The sequence below is a fragment of the Camelus dromedarius genome, chromosome 2, assembly GCF_036321535.1.
Source record: "Camelus dromedarius isolate mCamDro1 chromosome 2, mCamDro1.pat, whole genome shotgun sequence".
NCBI lineage: Eukaryota > Metazoa > Chordata > Mammalia > Artiodactyla > Camelidae > Camelus > Camelus dromedarius.
This window is the reverse complement of record NC_087437.1, coordinates 94,690,294-94,712,711: the sequence shown is the minus strand read 5'-3', so window position 1 is coordinate 94,712,711 and position 22,418 is coordinate 94,690,294. Positions and strand designations below refer to the sequence as shown.

Genomic DNA, 22,418 nt, shown 5'->3' with positions numbered 1-22,418 from the left:
AGTTCACAATATATACAAATATCAAATCATCATATTGCCTATTTGAAACTAATATAATGTTATGTGTCAATTATATCTCAATAAAAAAGTATATATTTTTATTTATAAATTAGAACAACTTGTATATTTTAAAATGAAAATCTAGGAGAATTCCTTATTAAGGATAAAAAAGCTAATATATTTAACTGGAAATCCATAATTGGAGAATAGAGTCTTTATTATTTCTTTATGATATAATGTTCACATTCATGTTCACTTCATCCGTGATGCACACATTTGTTGATCTTTCGACAGATTGTTAAAGGGCCATTTAGATTGAATAATTTTATAATTTGAAATCCTGTTTAAATGTAAGTAATTTTGAAACATTCAACTACATGGTTATGTTTCAGGAAGAAAAGTAGACCCATTTCAAAGACTACACATTGGGAATTCCTTTCATGTTCATTGCCAATCAATATTGTGGAGTCTCTAGTTGATAAAATACTAAATGTATGAAAATGTTGGGGGGAGTGGAGTAGGAGTAGAAGAATCCTAAAAGAGTCAAGTGCTCCAAGCCCTTTTATTTTATACATAAAAAACTGAGATTCAATGACTTGAAATAGTAATTTGGTCATTTGGAGTAACTATTAGGAAACCTGAAGAAAAAGAAACAATAAAAGATAATCAATCTGCATAACCAAAGATACACTTGCACTGGATCTAGTAGACTTTAGAACAGGATCTATTGACAATGCATTGATCCTGTAAGGCATTTAGTATGTAATGAACTAGACAGCTCTCGGGGAGTTCTGCAAGTACAACACCATGGCCTTGAGAGAAGAATGGGTAGCATGATGATCTGTATATCTTAGTCTATTGAGAATTTCTCAATCAGGATTTCTCAGCTATTTCACTATCTAAAGTCATTTGAAATTTTATAATAACATTGAAATGTTTCATAAAAATGACCCATAACAGAAGTTATAATTATTAGATAGGTTCAAATTGTATCTCTCTCTTTCTCTCTCTTCCAATAAAAGATAAAGGTTAAAAAAAATCTTATTATTGGGGAATACTGTTTAAATTGACTTAAGGTTTTCTAGGGTACATGATGGTCAAAGGATCAGATGAAAGCACCCAAGAATCACAGAGGATAGTTCTACCTTGTCTGCAACGAATGTAGTAGAGGATTGGAGGTGTCAGAAGTGAGAGATGAGGGGAAGCAGAAAGGTTGAAGTGAACCGCGGGTGAAGTTGAAAAATCTATGAAATCTGTGTCTGCGTATGATTAGAAAACAATTAAGAGAATAGAAAATGTTGTAGCTGAAGAAATGATGGATGATAGGGCAATGTTTTTAAGAAAAGGGGAACAAAGGCCAGAGAGGGAGGTGAAAGAAAGATATTTTAAAATCTGCAACCTTACAGAGAAAACAAAGGAATATCGCCTAAAGTAGAATATAATGCAAACATGATTCAATTAGCTTAAAGCCACTTGTCATGGAAGAGACACTTGGGGAGAATTGGAGAAAAATTTTAAAATAAGCGTATTTTGGTTCTAAAAATCCTTTAGCTTGATATTAACTTGAGATGAGGACTAGAAAAAGAAATCTGGGCATCTTCAGAAGAGAGCATGTAGTTAAAATCTTGGGAATAATTGAAACTTCCGATGGAGGAGGTCTAAACTAAGGAACGTGATGGGTACGATGACCTGCTAAGACCTCCCTCACAAACGGCAGAAACAGGAGGACTGATATGAGAGGAATGGACTAATACAAGGGAGGCTGTGCTTCAGTGCAGTCTTATTACAGAGATTATTTTCTAACAGGCAATAGATACAACTGATGAAACGTTACACCATCAACAAGAAAGAGAAGGGAAAACACCAAAGTCAGCTTTGAACCGGTGGATAATTTTAGTTGTAGTAGGAAGGTCACTAAAACCTGAATATCTGGATTAGGTAGAGGAACTCTGAAGAAGTAGCCATGGTTATGATAGAAACTTAAGTCAATAGAAAAAGAAAAAGTCCCACAGCATGTTCGAGACTGAATGCTTCAGGGGAAAGAAACAGCAGGGCAATGAATGGTGACCCTGTGAATTTAGATTTTTCTTAGTACCACAGAAGAGACTAGAGAATGGGGAATATTTGATGAAGCAAATCAAAAAAAGTTAATTGGCAATAAGATTTCTTTTTGGTGGAGGACTTGATTTTTTTTTTTTAATTGAAGATTTTGGAAGAGAACTTGCACATAAGGGAAGTTTTCAGATCAGATAAAAGTACAATAGTTTGTGTGTACGGAGGAGCTGGAGATGTGTCTATGTCCAGTGAAAATGCTCTCACGATTCGCTCTTCCTACTCACATAAACAATGCAATAAGATGAATGAAACTTTAACAGAAAGCACAAATAAAGCAAGTCAATTTTAGCAAGTCACTTAAACACTCTCGACATATCTACTTGCTATTACAGGGCTCTTTTAAAGAATCAAATGAATTAAATGAAATAGTGTGTAGAAAAGTGCTATGTATATTTTCTATATTATATATATTATTTGATATAAATAATTTTTAGAAATTAGGAAACAACTGTATGTGAAGATAGATATATAAGTAAAATGCTATGTTTCTATTTGTTATTCACTTTTAATATTGTTGATAGGAACAAAATTTAGTAATCTAAGTATCATTTATTCTTAGTAGAATGGGATAAATGAAATTATTACTGGACCTCCTATTCCTGATAGAAATGTTACATGTGAAAACTAAACCCATCATCAACTTAAGGATATTAATAGGCAGGTGCTGGTGAGTGTTAAAACAAAACAGAATATTTTAAAATTGGAATCACAGTCCTGATCAAGTTACCTTGTGTGGCCTTCTAATATGTATGTTCTAATTTATAAATTCTATGTTATTAGTACAATGCATCTTTTATGGTGACACAAAATGCAATTTTACCTGTATTAATTATTCCTAGAAGAACTTATGAATTCTAGATCTATCATTTTTATTTTTAATAGTCAAAATAATAAAGAACAGTATTTCAGTGTCTTGTATCAGATTTTTAGAAGCAGAACTGTTTCAATTTTTGACGTCATAGATCTCCATATTCTTTTCAAGGCTTCATAGGGTAAAAATTTTCCCATCTTATGAGAGGGCAGATGAAAAGAAATACATATGTAGAAATACCTGAAAGGCACTTAATTTTCTTTTTCAAATAGAGCATTTACTCTGTTCACTGTATAAAGTCTAAAGATATGAAGAAATGAATAAAAAATCCTTACAGTTTCAACCACTGTTAATATCTACATATAGTTTGCATCTTATGCGTATGTAAGTTACTACTATGCGTAGGCATATATTTCTACCTATATAGTGGAGATGACACTTAATACAAATTTTTACATTCCATCTACTTTTTTGCATAGCATCTTTAATATGAGCTTTTCTGGCATTATTTATGAAAAGGACCTTTCATAAACATTGCTTTATTTGCTATAGGATTCTACTTTGGGATTATGTTCTAGTTTATTTAACTAACCCTCTGCCATGGGGTATCTGTCCATCTGTTAGTCATTAAAAATATTCACTGACTACAAAAAAGGAAAAAAAAAATCTTTGTGAAGAATAGACTAAAAATCTACCTAATAGTAAATTATTCAAATATATTGTATAAGAATATTTCTAGTTTGTAAAACTTTAAAAGCATTTTGAAACCCTTTTACATATATTTATATTTGTTGTGTTTGCTGTAATTATTAGTCAAAAGACTCCAAAGATTACAGCTAAATTTGCAATTCAGAAGCCAGACGCATTCATTAGCTGTCTTGCCTCAGTAATCAATCCTTGTCTTTAGTCAGTAAACATTTTACCATCTGTGATATTGGACTAACCTTTTCCAGGATACTTTAGTTCTGGAGGAATATCTGAGAAGGATCAGCACATTGGACAAGCAAGACTTACTAAGAACAACGTTAATAAGCAATCAGATCTGTCCTATTAGACGAGATCTTCACTTACTCAAGAAACAAAAATTAGCAACTTTATCTTAAATTCAAAACAAGCAGCCAAACAAATAAGATGTTGATCAGACAGGCAGACAAATTAACGAGGACTTATGCAATTGATGGGCAGGAAATATTGTTCTCCTGAATATTCAGTCAAAAACAACAAACATTCAGAGACTAAGGAAGCCTCATGCCAGCCTAATGACAATGATGAAACTTTAACCAAGGGTTCTCTTTTTACATCCAGTCTCTATCTTTTCCCAGCAGTGGACTAGGTTACCTAACCTCTCTGTGCCTCATATTCTTAATCTGTAGAATGGGAAAAACCTCCCAGGTTTACTGAAATTTTTAAATAAACTAAAATAAATTAAATATTTACAACAGAGTTTGGCTCAGAATGAACATTTATTGAGTAAAGTATATACATCTCGTATGTGTTAGCAACTAGCAGTTAGAAAGGAAACAATTTTTACTTTTCCTTATGATATTAGCTTTTAAATACTGTTCATTATCCACTACCAAATTTCTATCTAGTAGTGCTAGAATATGATTTAAAAAAAAAAACTAATCTTCAATCATTTAATTTCTACAATTTGAAAAATTAAGGGATGTCTTCCCTGTTCTCTGTTCCTTCCTTCCTTCCAATTCAGCACTTTCTATTACATTATCATTATTTTCATGAAAATAAAGTAAATGTGTAAGAAACTATCACATAACTTTATATATATGCTATATGTATAGCATTTATATATATATAAAACTGGAAAATTAAAAACAAAATGAATTATAATGAAATTATGTGTAATGCAATGTAAAATGCTTGGGCATATATTGAAGACGTAATGAAACAGTCAGATGTTTTCATCTATATGTAGAATCACTGTGAATATGGCAGCCAAGGAAATAAACTGAATCAGGCAATATTGATTCCAACACAAACAGTGACACCTTTGTCTGTGATGTGATCGGAGCAAAATAAAGTACAATCTTGATTCCTTTCACAAAGAAATTGTGTAGTAAGAGTTGCTAAGGAAAACAGAACTAGCTTCTAAGCTCAGATAATTAAAGACAGATTTTTTTTGCCCATACGAATTCTCAACGGGGTATTTGAAAGTTTTTCATGTGGGAGAACCACCCTAAGGATTGTAGGACATACAGCATCTCAGGTTTCTACCCACTAAATGCTGGTTGCAATGTCGCTTTAATAATTACGGCTACCAAATGTCTCTGCAGTATTCCAAAGTCTGCAGAAGAGCAGCGATCCTTTTTTTTTTTTTTTTTTTTAATTTGTTATTGTCAGCCCCAAGGAGCCTTTTAAACACTTTCATCCTAATGGCATTCCTCAATGAAGTTATAATAGCGTTGATACACTACGCTTTACACATATACAAGGACAACTGTTCACCCCACAGGATCAAAGTTTTTCCCTCTTGGGGGCAAAATCTTCCCCATAGAGAATGTCTGTCCAGAGAGAACTAGACCACAGTATTGAGAACCGCAGTTCATGCTGGGAAAGAACAGTCCTGGTGCCAGAGCTGAGTCAGGCCTGCCCACTGGGGCCCTCTGATCAGTGACAGGCTCCCACGTCCGTGACTGTGGGCACTTGCCCCTTCTCTGAGGCAGCAGTAAACAGAGAAATGTGAGATGCTGTCAGTGTGTCTATGTACATAACCAGAGTGGCTCTGTAAAATGTTAGGCAATTTCACTCTTTAGCTCAGACTTCTCCACTGGCTCCCCATTTCATTTAGATTAAAATCTCAAGTGCTTACATTGGTCTATCAGGGTTAACATGATCTGTTTCTCCTCTTCAACCTCCTTCTGACCTCTGGGCATGTGGACTTCTGGGCCTGCTCCCATGAGCAAGCCAAGCACACTTTTAATAGTCAGTCAAAGCTTTGCATTTATTTTGCCTTCTCTTTGGAACGCTTCCCTCAGATGGGAGCATAGCTCACTCACTCACTTCTTTCAGTTCTGTTCATTTGTTCAATGAGTGAATATATACTGATTAAACATACATTTTGAAATCAAAGGGGATTGTGCACATCCTGGCACATCCATGTTTACTTATGAGGACTGCCAGAATACTTTAGATTACTTATAAACTGCAAATGACCACACATCTAGCACTCTATAAAACTGGCCTTAAAACAGCAAGATTATTTTCAGTAGGAACGAAGTCCAGTGCTTTCAGGTTGACAGAGGAGCATGGCTCCTTGCGTTGAGCATAGATGAAAGGGGTTTCATATTTTTCCACCTGGAGACATTCTCATTCTCTCTTTTCATATCACTACCTGAACTTGACTATGAAACATACTGACATTGTCTTCTATTCTTAAATTTTGACAGACTTTTACAGATATTTTCCAAACATAATCCAAAAATGACATGAAAGGCCCGAGCTGCTGCTTCACACACACGAGATCCTTGTGCAGTCAAGCAGAACTCATAACTCTTAAGTTTATTAGGTGCACATTTACCCCTGGTTTTATATTTAATCACTTGTGCAGAAAAGCTTGCTGTGTGTTGATCAGTTCTCCAAATTATGTCACCAAGCGTAAATTCATTTCAAAATACGGTAAATGTGACTTCTCGGCCAAACTATTAAATTAGAAAAATATTGCAATCAGTTAAAGTAAATTTGACAGTCTGCATTATTTCCTAGTCATAAAAGCCAAAGCCTTAAAAATTTTCCAAGTTTTTCTATCGATTTCCTGAGTCTCTCTATAAGAAATACACCTGTAACAGCCCTCTCAAAACACAAGGTTTCATATTTAACAAAGGATGTTATCAAGGAACACATGTTCTAATAGCATTATTTTAGGCAGAAATCTGACAAAATTTTGTATATGAATCCCCCAAACTACCCTCACATTTCAGGTCTTTTTTATGTGAAAAGAGTTTTTTCTTCCCCTCCCCTCAACATCGTAAACAGTTTGTACTTCTACTTTGAAGGCTCCATTTTACAAGTCAAGACTACTTTTTATAATAAGAACAAAATTCTGTTGTCTTTTTCCATCTAAATATTAACAACGCAAGTATTTAAAGATGGGAACTTGGTTTTAAAGCATTTATATTAGAATGTCATTTTATACAGTGTGGGTTTTATACAGGGAAAATGTGCATTGTAAATATATATTTTAAATAAATGTTTTCTTAAATAAGTGTATTTTATTGAATGGAGATATAAAGGCACTTTTTAAAAAAATCACTATTAGAAGTTTGGCTAATTGGCTAATTGGTGTTTAAATGTGTAAATGGATAAGTAAGTCAATGAGTTGGTAAGCATAATTCTAAGATATCCTCTTAGCTTTCCCTAAGTTTTCTGGGCCCATTCATCTCACAATAAATTACTTAATTTTAGAAATACAATTTGACAAAAGGAAAAGAAATAGTGCCATCAAAAATTACCAGTTCCTGAATATTTACTGACTCCTTAATAGAACACAGATTAAAAGTGGAGGAAATATATACATACCCATATTTAAATTTGAGATAACAAAGAAAATCCAAAATGGGTTTCTAGCCAAAAGTTAATCACTTGGAAATTATTATTTTTTAATTCAATGGCTTGTTTCTAAGAATTGTTGATTAAAAAAATAACTTAGCTCTAATTTCCCCAAGCTTACTGTTTGATTGTGGAATATTTGCCCATTCATTCATTCATTATGTATTTATTTATTAATTAAGGACCAGTCTCTAAAATGCATTACTAAATTGGGTTTTAATATCAAGGTGATACAGTTAACTAAAATTTAAAGGCTGAAAGGTGTAAGAATTGATGTTTAGGCTTCTACATTTTGTTGATTGTGTACTCAACATTTTCTGAGAGTAGATATTATAAATGTGAATTGGGTCTGCATTCTTCACCGTAAGAAATGTTTAATAATAGAGGAGGGAATATTAAGTCCTTTGGTAAATGGCTAACGTTGTCATTGAATACTTTGAATACTCACACACATCCAATGGGTATTTCTAAACTCAAGTGTAGGCTCATCAGGAATCAATGATCAATGAAGTCCGTGTACTTCTCAATCAAAAGTGTCAGAAAAAGGAGGGGGGTGATAAATATGGGTACTCTGAAATAAAACCAAGTGATCCCTGATAATTTCTAGCACATAAAATGAAAATATATTATATAGCAGTAAAAATAAAGTGAATTCTTGGCAAAGACAGAGTATTCAAATTTCTCTAATTTCCTTTAGGATTTAATCCTGGCTTCATTTATGGGAACCTTAAATGCACTTTCAAGTAACTTTTCAGAGAGAAATAATCATAGTTATACTTGGAGGTTTTATATATATATTATATCATATATATGTATATATACATAATGTATATAAATGTCTGCATGTGCACACATATATAGAACCTATTGTTTAACTGCTTTCTAATTTATATCTGTTAAACACATTTGATACTTCTTACAATTATTTGATATGATATATGATACTGTTCATTGTGTCTTAATTTTAGAAGGTATAAATCTCAAAATACAAGATAACTATCTTTGTCAGTATTCACCACAATACCTTACAAATTTGCAACAGGATTAGAAAAAAATAAACTTAAACTAAGATTAGGTTTGTGATTTGATTTGAACTTTTTAAATATTTTTCATAAGAAATTCTTATTCCATTAAAAATATACTCCTCAGTTTTTTGTCTTTGAGGGTTGCCAACGTATCTCTTGATATTACAGACCTTACTAGCTTTCCTTCTCTGCCATCATGTTACATTTTCCCAATGCATACAGTGACATGGGCTCTGTACCAACCAAGTCACATACTCTCAGGAAACAGCTCTCTTCTTGTTGGTAGTATTACAGAGAAGTATGTGCAATGAACAGAAAAAGAGGCATTTTCAAGAAGAAGAAAAATTTAACAATCGGCACAATCAGAATTGCTAGTACTTGAACATCTGTGTGCCAAAACTTTACAATCGGTGTGGTAAATCTTCACAACTTGTGGGAGAAAATATAGTTACCTCCATTTAACAAATAAAAACCGAGAGATCATGTCAGTTTTCACAACATACATGGATGTTCGAAGGTGGGATTTGGATCTTGGTATATCTGTCTCCAGGGTACCTGCTCTTATAAATTCCATATAATATAATGATTTTGAAACATACTGGAGACTTAACTGTTTTCCCCCAAATTAAATTTGAGGCTGGATGGACCACCACTTTACTCTAAATTATGTGTTACCTTTCAAGGGGAAATGATTTTGATGATTATTTTTATGATGACTTCATTTATCAAAGAAGAAATTTCCTTGGCAGCAACTGATGAAATTTCTGGCAGAGCTCATGACCTTCTTGCCCAGAAACTTTGTTAAGGTTACAACGCTACTCTATGATACTGAAGCATTAAATGCTTCAGGTTAATGGGCTGCCAATGTCTTCAAATTATCACTCATTCTCTCTCAACCCACTTCTCAACTACACAGCCTTACATCACAAAGAACCCCCATTTCTTCCCTCTGTCTCTATTTCTCTCTGATTGGAAAATGTAACAAAGCTAGAAATTTTAATGCTAATAATTTTGCAGATTCCTTTCTTCGTGGTAAAAATGAGAGATGAGCCAAGACTACACTACTTTTGAGTCTGCTCAGAATTTTCTTACTTATTTAAACATCACCAAACTGACATATAGTGTGAAAATCTTAATGGTGGGGTGGGAGTGTTAAACAGATTCATAGGAAAAAATGTAGCTACTTTGGCAGGGACTTTGGACAAGTTAGAGCAGTGATATATTCATCACCACATTTCCTTGGGTACACTGTTCTACTTCATTACACTGTCCAAAACTAACTGAGCTCTAGCACATAAAATTTTTTAACACTTCTGTAACCTAGGAACAATTTCAAATGGCCAATAATAGGTAGTTTCTAAGGAGGACTAGTGAATAGTAAAATTTTGAACTTGTCTCTTTTTCAAAATAGCAAGCTTTCAAAGACATTATATCCTTAGGTGTGGTGTTACTATAACGTTGGGCTCTAAATTTTTATGAGTTTAAATCTCTAGTTTTAAAATCAAAGTCAATTGGAAAATAGTAGTCAACTGACAGAAATAAGCTACATAGCCAAATTTGTTGGCTTACATCTGTACCATAAAATGAGAAAAAAGAAATCTTATAGGCTTTCTTTTTTTCATAAATTTGAATGAAAACATTGTATTTTAAAAAATTAGAGAATATAGTTAAAATCACCATGCTGGAATAACTTAGGGTCATTCCTCTGTGGCAAAGGCTAGATGAATGCTGAATTTACCAAAACTGAGGTTACAGACATCAATATTGTTCATTCTCATGGATTACATACCTTCTTATAAAATCATTAACTAAATATAAAACATTTAATTTCTATCATCTTTACCAAAATGGGATCAAAGGTGTTGTATCTTTATTTTGAAATCCTGCTTATGTAGAATTTTAACTTTTCAATGTGGAATGGTTTGAGAATGGATTACCTGGGAAATTGCTTTTCTATTCATGTGTGTGACAGCTGAGTTCAGCTGTTTCCTTAAGCATCTCTGGAACAGCTGAGTGCTTTCTCCTGGTCCCCAGATTTGAGACTAAGGGAACTAGAGGCAACAAAGTTACACTGGAATGTATGTGATCAAGGAATTTACTTTCTGTTCATCTGCTACAGCTTTAAGTTATTGACCTTTGTGACACATATAGGGGCAGAATCATACTCTATAACTAGCCTTCCCTACATATGGGTGTATATGTTAGCACAACTATATTCACCATAATTGTGTGTTACAGGCTCAGTGCAAGCAAAACACAAAATAGGTAACTCCAAACTGATGTTTCAGTCTACAAACTTAACTGATCATAAAAGTTCTTATCTGTTCTCTGGCATTTATAGTTGTCCTCAGACAACAGGTATGGCAATCTGGAGAAAGGGAATGAAACAAAGTTGATTTTATGTCCATTGTCCTAGAGTTCTTTGGTAGTAAATAAAATGAGTACCAACCAATGAGTCAGCCAGTAAAAGCAGCTCATATTCTGCTATCTCTCTGTATCTTTTTTGTGGTAAGAAATAATAATGTAAATATTGTAATTATTCTTCACCACTTTGAATTGAATGGAAAGTGTGTAAATTGTCCCACTGAAATTGTGGTGATTTATTTCCAGCTATAATTTACAAAGAATTAGTGATAGTTCTTCCAAAAATACCACACTATAAATGATTGCAGACATGCTTTGCGATATTGTTCTCCACAAAAAGAAATGTGGTGCACTGTCTAGAGTTTCATTATGACATACTGTGTATCTTTAATGTTCAGGATATAAAGATAATCCTCTTGGGTTCCATGAACTTTACTAACGTAATACATGAGATCTCTACCCTCTGACTGCAACTAGTTACTCAGATGGTTGCAGAAAGGAAGATTTCTTCTTTAGGGGAACAGTGTCTGTTGTATGTTATAACATCTGATTCTGCCTTTTTATCTTCAAGGAAGCACATTATGCTTTTTCTCTGATAGGGTCCAATCACCCCTGGGCGGTTTACTGGCAAATCCTATCAGCTTCTCAAATTTCTGTATTGTACTATCAGTTTCAGGCTGTGTTTTAGTGTATCTTGGATACTAATCTTTGCCTGGAGGTAACTCACTACTTATACCATTAATCTATTGATTTTTGGTATCAGATTCATTATCTGATCAGCAATGTAAGCATATCTTTTCATTGGCTATTAGAAACAGAACAAGAAGTACTAACTCTTTCTTTTGTAACTTTATACTGTGGATTAAAGTTATACACTGTTTTAACTTACTGAACATGGTTATTTCTTTACAAGAGGTATTTCTCAAAAATTCATAAAATGAATAGTTGAAAAAGAGAAGAAGAGATAAAGAACAGTGAAAAATTTTTTTCAATTAAAATAACTTGTAAGTCTATTTAAATGTCTCATAGCTTTATAAAACTAGTATTTTGAAAGAAGAGTTAAAAACTGTTCTGCAGTATTAACTCTTGAGGATTGTGTAGTGTATGATATTGTCATAAAGTGGTGAAGATGAAACAAAATTGGAGAAAGAGCAATAGCAGTTAAGTTTTTATTCTTAGAGCTTTTAAAAATTTATTTTCAATGATTTCAGGGCATCACTGAAGGACTATTCTCTGAATAATTCTAATATTTCAAAAATTTCTTACAAGAAACACTTGACCTGTGGCCAGCGACTGAAGAGGCGCAGATGTTAACAAAAACTATAGAGAGTTCATTTTTAAATGTTGTAATGGGAGGTTAAAAATAAAATATCAAGATAAGAAATGCACTGTGGTATATTTATGGAGGGGTTCTCCCCCTCCCCCAGAGGATAGAAGTTGTGGCAATCTTAAAAAGATTCTGTAAACCAGAGACTTATTTTTTTCTTTATAATAAGTATCTTCTAAATTAATACAAAGCATCAAATCTATACATATGCTATGTCTACGACCCAGTCTTTTCCTTGGATGATGTGGCTGCTTTAAACAAACAAACAAACAAAAAAAACTAATATGTTTTTTTAATTGAGAAAAGCCTTAAAATATTTAAAAAAATAATTAGAGATTGTATATAATCACAATGCCTAACGAAAACCCTTAATTTGGAGCATTTCCTTTCAATTGAATTTCTCCTCAAACTTTCTTTACTAGAGCCAGAGACAGAGACAATAACAGGAGAGACAGACTTCTTGCCTTCTTGGGGTTTCTAGTCATTCTATTGGTGGAGAAATAAATACATAAAAACATATATGAGATAAAGTTAAATAACGATAAATGCTATAAAAAACAGGACTAGAGAATTGAGAATTATATGGCATGCAGTTCTTTTTTATTTAAGAAGGTCTTTATGTGTTCTTTTTTTGAGTCAAAGTGTATATAAATCATTACAGCCTTTTTTTTCACCAAATGTTACACTTTAAGCATTTCCTATACTGCAATTTTTTTAAAACTTACTTTTTATGTTTGAAAATGATTACATTTTACAGGATCTACTCTATTTATTTACCTTTCTCTATTTTACATTTACATATTCTTGCAAAAACTAATATCTTGGTGGATATCTTTGTGCATACTTTCATCAAATCATAAGGTTATATTCAATAATTTTACATGTTCCAAAGAACTTATTTAGCTGGTATACTAATTTACACTCTCAAATTTGATTGATATTCTTGAAGAGTCCATTTGTTTGAGTGAATAATCATTGAGTTTTTACAATGTGCCAGGAATTCTACTAAATGCTGAAAATGATACAAAGAGTCTCTTCCTTGAGTTCACAATTTCAAGAAATGGGCAAAATTGTAAACAGATGTAAAATGTCGGACAAATACTAAAATAATCAAATTCTAGTTACTGAAAAAAATGCAAGCAAAGGAAACATTTACGGGCACTAAAATCTCTCAAATAACATATGCAGTCCATTTTGAAGTAGAAGATTATCTTTAACAACCTCTGAAGTCTTTTTAAGCTTTTAGAGGTCCGTGAATAGAAAATGACCAAAAAAAACTGAAAAGATCAATAAAGTTTCTGATGTAGGCAACAAAGAATATAAATTTCCTTAGACACGCAGACTGATGCCAAGACCTGGGACTTGACATTCTTTGAAAATTGGAAATTCTGATTGAGATTTCTTATGTTGACTTTCATCACTACCATTTTAAGTATAATATATAGCTCTCAATTCGTTAGGAAATTAAATATCCCTCTAAATATACTCACAAATCCCCCCAAAGGATATTTACTAAGTTTAACATAAGCTTTTTATCACAATTTACCCATGGTTGTGAGACAACTGATCCCAACAGGAATTCTCTCAGTTGAGAAATTCTCAATGAATTGCCTCAGCAGTTCTCACCCACTCTCTTCAACACAAAGGTATGCTTAGATCACTCACTTTTGTGTTTCCCAAGCATTATTTGAAAAGTAAAAGAGAGAAGCACAGGGTTAAGACTTTGCAGTGCCCCTGCTGTTTTTGGCATTGAAGACCACCACAGCAATCATAATACAGAAATTACAGTTCAGTCACCTCTTGAGAAGTCAATTTAAAAACAGAAAACTATGCCTCTCTTTTAGGACAACTAGTTGATCAAGTTCCACCCATATTTTTTTCCTGATCCATCCGCAGTCCCAGTTGTTTCCAAGAATAATTTCCCTAAAAATAATTTTTTGAAAGTTTGGAAATTCTTAAACTTTCTATCTGTAGCTTGCTAACGGTCTTCTGAAGATATTTATTTACCTACAACCAGAATGAAGACTTTGGGAATGCCTACATGAAAGAGTAACAGCTTGAGTATTTTCAAACTGAGTCATTTTGAACCTATTGTTTTGAAAATGAACCCAAAGCTGACTCAGGAACTAGGATTGGGTTTCCTACAGTCAGACTGTCCTCTGAGGGAGCTTGGTGCCATGGAAAGAACACTGAATTAGAAGTCTAAACAGTGATTATAGAGCAGTGTCTGTAACCTAACTGCGTGAACGTTTTGGAGTTAAGTCATTTAACTTTTTGGTATATCAGTTTCTTCTTCTTTAAGTGGAAGTATTGTATCTATTCTTGCTAATCATGATATTATTGTAGATACATTTTCATATAATGGACATGAAAATATTATAAACTTATAAGACTAGATAAACAAAAATTATAACAAATCTTATGGGCTAGAGTGAATAGATTTAAGTCCAATATGTGGAGTAAAACTGATGTCACTTGGAGTTGGGGGATGAGTGAATTCTTCTTCGCATTCGCCAGTGGGGATTAGAGTTCTTGGTCCCACCTTAGAATAATGAGGGAGAACATCAAGGCAACATTCAGGTCCAGAGAGGAAATGGTCAATAAAATCAATCACTTCTTATTTGTGGATGGTGTAGATATCAGACCCATATGTGCGCCTTTTCTGAATCATGACAAGGAGAAAAAGAGATTAAAGGAAAAAGAGGAAGGAAGATTAAAGGACAGCAATAATCAATTACTGAGAAATTCAACTGAAAGTTGAATAAGTTAAATCTATAACTTTTTCCAGCTTATCAGGCTCAGGGTCCCTGTTGATCTTTCCATCAGAGCATTTCACATCAGTAAAGCAAAACTGTACCTGGGCCAAAGCTGTGATTAAAACAAAAGTCACAAGCTTAGCAATTAGCTCTAGGGTTACTTGAATCTTCTGGACTGTAGTTCCAGTAAAATAAGCTTATTGGCATGCCTCCTCTGAGCATTCGATGACATTTTGAAAGAAGCCTTCCCCTTCTCCAAGCAGATTCCTTGGTCCATTTTTATATTTTGCTTTTGAAGAAAGATATAGACAAGAGGAATGCATCCATCTCTAAGCTTGGAGAAGAGGAATATAGCTACATCTAAGCTTTCTACACACACACACACACACACACACACACACACACACGCAAATGGGACCCTTCCACCTATAGTAGCCTATGGGAGGGTAGAAGGGAGAAGAGACAGTGACTGGATCTGCCAATTAGCTCGGAGAGAAACAAATGTCAAATCCATTTCCTTCACCAGAAACAGATTCAGTTCTAAAACTAAAATAGTACTTTCAGTACTATATGCCTTAAATACATAGACACGTGCAACAGTGAAATTGTGGCGGTCTTGCGTTTCCATAGGGAGAGAGTAAAGAAGTTAATGAGGCTAAGGAGTAATATATTTATCAACCTGCAATTCCCAATTGTAAAACATAGACTCTTAAGTTATTCGAATCAGAGTGCCTCAGACATTTGCTACTTCTAAGTTTCCTTTCTGGTTACCCTCAGAACAAAATGCTTAGATGTAAAAAACAGCATTACATTGCTAGCATTTGAATATCAACAAATGTGAGCAACATATTTGAACTCAATGTAGAATAGCTAGTGTTAACTTCCACATATGGCTTTTGGATCTATCTGCTCCAAGTCTTTACAGTCTCAGGAATTGTAAGAGTTAACCAGAAAAGCCAAGCAAAAGTCTTGCAGTGGAATCCAGAACAATATTGCAGATGTGTGGAGCCTGCAGAAGGTGGAGTCCATTTATTCTGCATGCATATTTAATGCGTAAAATTATTTTTAAGCCTTAAAACAACCTCTTCGATATGCTGTGAACTGCAAAGCTAGTCGAATCCGACACATTCCTAAATATACAGAAGAAAGAAAGAAAGAAATGCACCAAGAGTGAAAATTCCTGGTTACTCACGATTCTTTTCACCTCTCCACCTTGATCCGGCTTTCATTCTGCCTGAGACACCCACAGGAGAAGTTATTTCTGCCATCGAGAGCAGCAGCATCAGTAACAGCACAGCCATGCCAGGTAAAAATAACCTCGATGGAGAGTCCTGTCACACACGAACCTGAAGGCTTTTACTGGGAGTAGAAAACCCTGGAGCCAATCCTGTCATTTTACTCAGCAGAAATGCAGAAAGGCTGTTTTTTCCCCATAAATTTTAAAAAAGCAGGTACGGTCTCATCAGGCTTTCCATTTGAATTATGCAGGGAATGTTAAAAAAAAAAAAAAAAAAAAAGAAGGGATGCAAAAGCTTCCTCTATCCATAAGAAAAATGTCAGGAGCGATGAGCTGACAGTTCTCTCTGGTCTTTCTGCGGCTACCAGTTCCTAACCTGCTCTTGCCAACTCTCACTTGTTCCAAATGTTTGTCAACATTTTTCATAACACGATAGGAGATTTCAGCATTTTCCCACCTACCCATTCTGTTCCACAGATTATAGTACTTGACGAATCTGAATATTTAATTTTGGCACTGCAAACACACCTCATTTCAAACAGAGGTGGTTGTTAGGGAAAGAAAAAAAAAACCTACTTTTTCTCAAAGCTCTATCTAACATCTTGGAGAAGAGATTAGATGTATAAGTATCTGCTGCTGAGACGTGATAAAAATATCTCTGAAAATGGGGAGGGGTAAACAATCAGCTTTCCTACTTAGCTTGTACTATGTAAATTATAGATTCAAAGAATAATGTGAAAAGACAATCTGCCAAAAATATCACAGATCCATGAAGCAGGCAAATGTAATGCACATCGCACATTCAAGGATCAACTGCATTGCACTGTAGACACTTGTTTGCTTTATAAATACATGTTGGTATATTCCATCTCTCCTGTTTCCTGCAGGATGATTTTTATCACCTTGTGAGCTGAGCAGATTTTTTAGCAAATTAGACTTCTCTGTTTTACAGTCAGGTCTATTTCCCGTGGGCAAATTGCAGTTATGTCTTGATTATTTTGGAACTACGCTGTCCCAACATGAGACGCGCATCTTCACTTTGGGGCAAATATTTATATTTTTTTAAAAATAAAAATAATGTCATGCTTTTAAGAACATTATAGGGCCATAATATACATACACTTGTTTTAACAAGCACATAAAGCTATTTTAGGATACTGCTTAAACACAGTAATATTCTACAACCTGACCGAATTCTACAGTTAAATAGTTCACACAGCTGCCCAAACATATTTCTAAAACACATACCTGAGAATGTGCTGTTTCTTGTTAGTCTCCTATGCTGCAGCAGGAGAGGGAGAGAAAGAGAGAGAGAAAGAGAGGGAGAGAGAGAGAGAGAGAGAGAAAGGTCTACAGCAGCCAAGCCCATAACATAAATAGGTGAAACAGGCTGAGGTGAAGCAAGAGGGAGAGGTGGGGACTGCGGCTCTCAGTGGAGATATCTCTGTGAAAGGCAACAGGTGCCACTCAACCCCAGCTGAATGTTGCCATGGGAACTGCAGATTCTGGGTTGCCAGATGTTTCAAGTTTTAAATAGAAGCTAGAAGTTCAGATTATTATGAAGACTCTCCTAACAATTAAAGCAAAACTGATAAGGCTGTAAAATTCTTAACTAGTCCTATAAGGAAGAGCACTCTGAATCCACTTCTAACGTAAAATTTTCAAACTCTTTGAGTCAAGAAATACTTCTTGAATGCCTGTAACACATCAGATATATTATCAGTAGAAAATATCCGTAAAATAAGCTCATAATGTAAAGAGCAGACCTTTAAGCAGATAGTTTTTCACATGATATGATAAACGTAAACATCCATATGCAGTTTCTGTGGAATCACAGACAAGAAAATGTCTGACTTTCTGGGGGCATTAAAGAAGGCTTTTTTTTTTCTCGTTCCTATGATGAGCTGTAAAATCTAACCATACTAGGAAACTCCCCATTCTCCAAAAGAACATGAACTTTCCAGACTGTCAGTTCTTCTTATATTATCTTTCTCCTTGAAATACCTTTTACCCATCTCTACTCTGTATAATCCTATTAATGCTTAATAGCTTTAACAGAAGTTTATCTTCTCAGACTTTCTCAGGCATAATTATCCATTTTTCTCATGACTTATTCGTCTGAAAGTAGAAAACTCAGCAATTATTTTAGAGTTTAAAAGTGTGTGAGTGTGTATGTTCACATGGACGTGTGTGTGCCACACTAGGTATGTAGCTCATTGTGGGCCTGACTGTATTATATTCTGTTTATAGCCCTAAATTCAGTAATTACTGCTGCACAAGGAAGAAAATCATCAAAAGTCTATTGAACTGACAGTACATTTTTCCTACATTATTGGGTATTAATTTGAGTTGGTAAATTTTTAAATTAAAATATGACTCTTTCAAAGAGCCACAATAACTTCTTTTATGCTCTCAACATTATTTATATGCTGTCATTTGCTTTCCTTGTTCATAAGTATCACAAGATGTTACAAATAAACAGGAAATTCTACTTACATTTATTTCCTTTTAGTTAAAGTCAATTAGAACCATCAAATAAAAGCAGGACTTAGTCTCTTATAATACACACTATACTAGTGAAAGCTCAAAGCTTACAGTCTCTATTAACTTTCAGCTCACGAGACCTTGAAGATCAAGAGGGAGCAATTATAAATATGGGGTGTGTATTGAGTTATATGCTCTCATTTGCTTTCTTTGGCCACTAGTATTACAAGATGTTATAGACAAATAGGAAATTCTAGTAACATTCTCAGACTAGCCCTCAAATTTGCAAACTTGTTAACATAAAGACACTGAAGATTATCAGCAGATGGGTTTAATCTGCTCTAAAGTTATGAACTGGTACAAAGCCAGTTATTTGGCAGTCACACCCTAAATTCCACACGTCTACAGCTATTTCAACTTAAAACATGAAACAGGTAAAGTGCGTTTCCACTTGGCTGTGCAAACACACTCTAGTTTGAGTTGACGGAGGTGAGCAATCTCATGCTTCCTAAGTGAAACTGATCAGTACCATCATGTTAACTAACCTAATAAAAAATCCTGACTCACGGGAATTACTGGGAGCAGTCAAAAACCTCTGGCAATTCACTCATTTCAACATGTGCTTTCTGAGCACCCAACATGCGTCAGGCAGGAGGCTAATTGCTGAGGAGTTGCAGTGAATCAAATGATGTGGTGGTTGCCCTCATGGAGCTGATATTCTAGTAAATGGAAATAGATGCCATGTAACAAAATCCCACCATTAGATACTTTTAAATTGCATCTGCCATTAAGTGAAAGGGAAAGTGTCATAAAGAGATTGTAGCAAAGGGTCTTCAAGGTTCTTTGAGGAAGTTATATGTAAGAAGAGATAGAATGAACAAGCACATTCAAGGCGAACGTGGAAAATACAGAAAATATGTTCAGCCAGACAGAAATCTTATGCAAAATTTTCTTAGGCATAGGAGAGCTTGGCACATGTCGGGATGAAAGAACAGCTAAAGAGATAGGTGGAGAACTTTTCCACTGGAGAACTTTTCCATTTGAGCCTTTTGGTTTGAAAGCTTTGTTAAGAATTCTGAACTTTATTCTAAGGTTTTAAGAAAGAATAGATCTTTGCATTAAAAGGTTATTCTCCTTCCTTTCAACAGAGAGAAAATTATGGAGGATGTCACGATGGAAGTGGGAAGACCAGTTAGGAGACCTTATATAATGATAAGATAATAATGATAAGAGCAGGGTGGGTGTAGCTCAATGGTAGAACACATGCTTAGCATATGTGAGGTCCTGGGTTCAATCTCCAGTACCTCCATCAAAAAATAATTAAAAAATAAAAATAATTTTAAAAAGACATACTAGTAGTGATAGAAATAAAGAAAAATAAATGGAAGTGAATATGTTAAAAACATTCTGGAGGCAGAATTGACAAGACTGGCTAATGAATTGTACATAGAGGGTAAGCGAAAAGGGGTTTCAAGGTTGCTGCTAGGTTTCGGAGATGAAAACCTTAGAGTGGAACTATCCAGTAAGATTTGAATATCAGGGGTGACCAGCAGTCTTTTGAAATTAAAATGTTTTCCTTTGTTAAATAACTTTCCAAGATGTCACTACCACTTCAAGTCAGATAGGGAAGGGATGCAGAGAGTAGAATGAGAAGGAAAAAAATACATTCCTATATATATATAAATAAAATCTTAAATCCAGTGAGAATCAGCATATTTGTTCACAACATATAAAGTCTTAATTCTCACATAAGGGAGATTTAAATTAAATAAAGAATAATGGCTATAATGTGGTAAATGGATTTGGAGAAGTAAGAGTTGTAACTGGAAAACCAGTTATAGGCTATTGCAGAAGTCCAAGCAAGAGATGATAATAGCCTTGTGTTCTGGCAGTAGAGATAGACAGATGGATAGATCTTAAAGAGATGAAATCGTTCTAAGGCAAAGGGAGATAAACTTAGACCTGCCTAGCAATTAATGTTTTAATATTTTATAAATGACACAGATAGTTTCAAGTTTTAAGTACCAAAATTTGGAGAGACAATTTTAGATATTTTCACAACAACTCCTATAGAGTTTACCCAAAATCTCTTATTTTGTTTACTTTTTTGAAAGTTTTTTTACATTAGGAGAAAAAAACTAAAACATAAGTTTCCAGTCAGGAAATGGTGATATGACAACCAATTCACAGTTGCTTGCTTCTCGTTTTTTGCCAGAGATTTAAGTTCTTTAAGGGTTAAAATTATATGTAATTAAAGTTCCTAAAATAAGTATTTCAATATACAGTGGAAAAGTAAGAGATATGTTTTCAGGAAAAGAGTTTCATAAAAAAATAACTAAAGAATTTGAAGCATAATCAGGATTTAAAGTATTTAACAAATTCTAAAAGTTCTTTGTAGCTCCAGTTAACTTTAAAATGCTTTAAAAAAAAAACTGAGGCATCTTGGATATTAAGTTAACTAAGATTATTTAATATATTAAGTTAAATATAATCAGTCATAATTCTAATAATTACAAACAAGTCTCTATCGATTGCAGACATTTAACCATGCCTTTTAAGTCTTTTTGTCGTTACAGACTGTTAAACTGCTGTTGCAAAGCTGCTTCATCTTTAAGGAAATTCGTCAGAAGTCAGTGAAAACAGTGGGTTACAACAGTCCCACATCAGATGATGGCTGTGCCAGGATTCCAGCCCACACCCTCAGCCCTTGGATGCAAAAGCAAACAGCTGTCCTGCCCCTGGGGCCCCTAGATTAGACATTCAGAGATTTTTACTCCCTGATAGACAGGCTCAACGCCCCTACTCAGCCCGGAATTAGTTTCAGAAAACAGACCATCACCCCTCTGTAACTCCATAAGATTATGGGAGTAAAATCTCTGAGGGGGGAATGAGACAGGAATAGGGCAGGGCACAGCCATTCAAGGAATAACACAACAATGAACACCAGAATGGCAAAAGATTCAACGCCCAGTCGGCCCTGAGGCTCAAGCTGGTGAGAGATCTGACTTCTAGTTGATCTTGAGCTTCATTATACGCCCATTGTAACATATGAGCATGGTGAATAACACGTCCACAGGCACCATGGCAGTCCCAAGGCTAGCCACAAAAGGTCAAAGAGTGGGAAATGGCCAACTTCCTGGGAATCCCAGCCCCTTCCCCAGGCTAGTTAGACTGGTCCTTCCACTTATTAGCACAAGAAGCCACTGAGCCCATGAAAGCTGACAACACAGCGCTGCATGGCCACTGTCCCCTCTCTCTCCCTCTTCAGAGATGGCCCACACTCTGTCTATGGAGTGTGTACCTACTTTTACTCTAATCTAAGCACCCAACCCCCTACACCTCATGGCCTTTCTCTTGCCTTTTGATGTATCTCTCTAAATAAATACCTTTACCCACCCCCTACCCCCTAAAAAGAAAGAAAGAAATGAAATTGATAAGACTTGGTGTTCCTTTGGTTGCAAAACACGCATCCATGTTTATAATTGTCAGTTACAGACAGGATTGCCTAGCCATGTGTAACACTAGTGGTTACTTCTTGAACTATAAATCAACAAAAACATGTGTGACATCTTCATACCATATTTTACAGGAGAAAGCACTTGTCTAGAGGATAATATTCTGACTACAACTACAGATGGTCTTAAAAGATATATTTTATTCCTATGGCCTTTTGCAAATTTCTTGTTTAAACATTACATCCCTAATCCTTAAACCAGGACCAGGAGGGGTTGATAAA

At 34.6% G+C, this 22,418-nt stretch overlaps 1 protein-coding gene across 6 annotated transcripts in view; it reads right to left on the bottom strand.

Annotated features, from left to right (window-relative positions):
* Positions 1-22,418, bottom strand: part of ROBO1 (roundabout guidance receptor 1) — a 1,016,936-nt gene that overhangs the window by 706,299 nt on the left and 288,219 nt on the right. Inside the window, exon 1 of one of the 6 annotated variants that reach the window (XM_064496408.1) lies at positions 16,154-16,381. The exons of the other annotated variants lie outside the window; for them this stretch is intronic. Within the exon in view, the coding sequence (XP_064352478.1) occupies positions 16,154-16,262 (109 nt within the window). The 5' untranslated portion in view covers positions 16,263-16,381. Of the gene's footprint in view, positions 1-16,153; positions 16,382-22,418 lie in introns of those variants that run through there. 6 annotated transcript variants of the gene reach the window in all.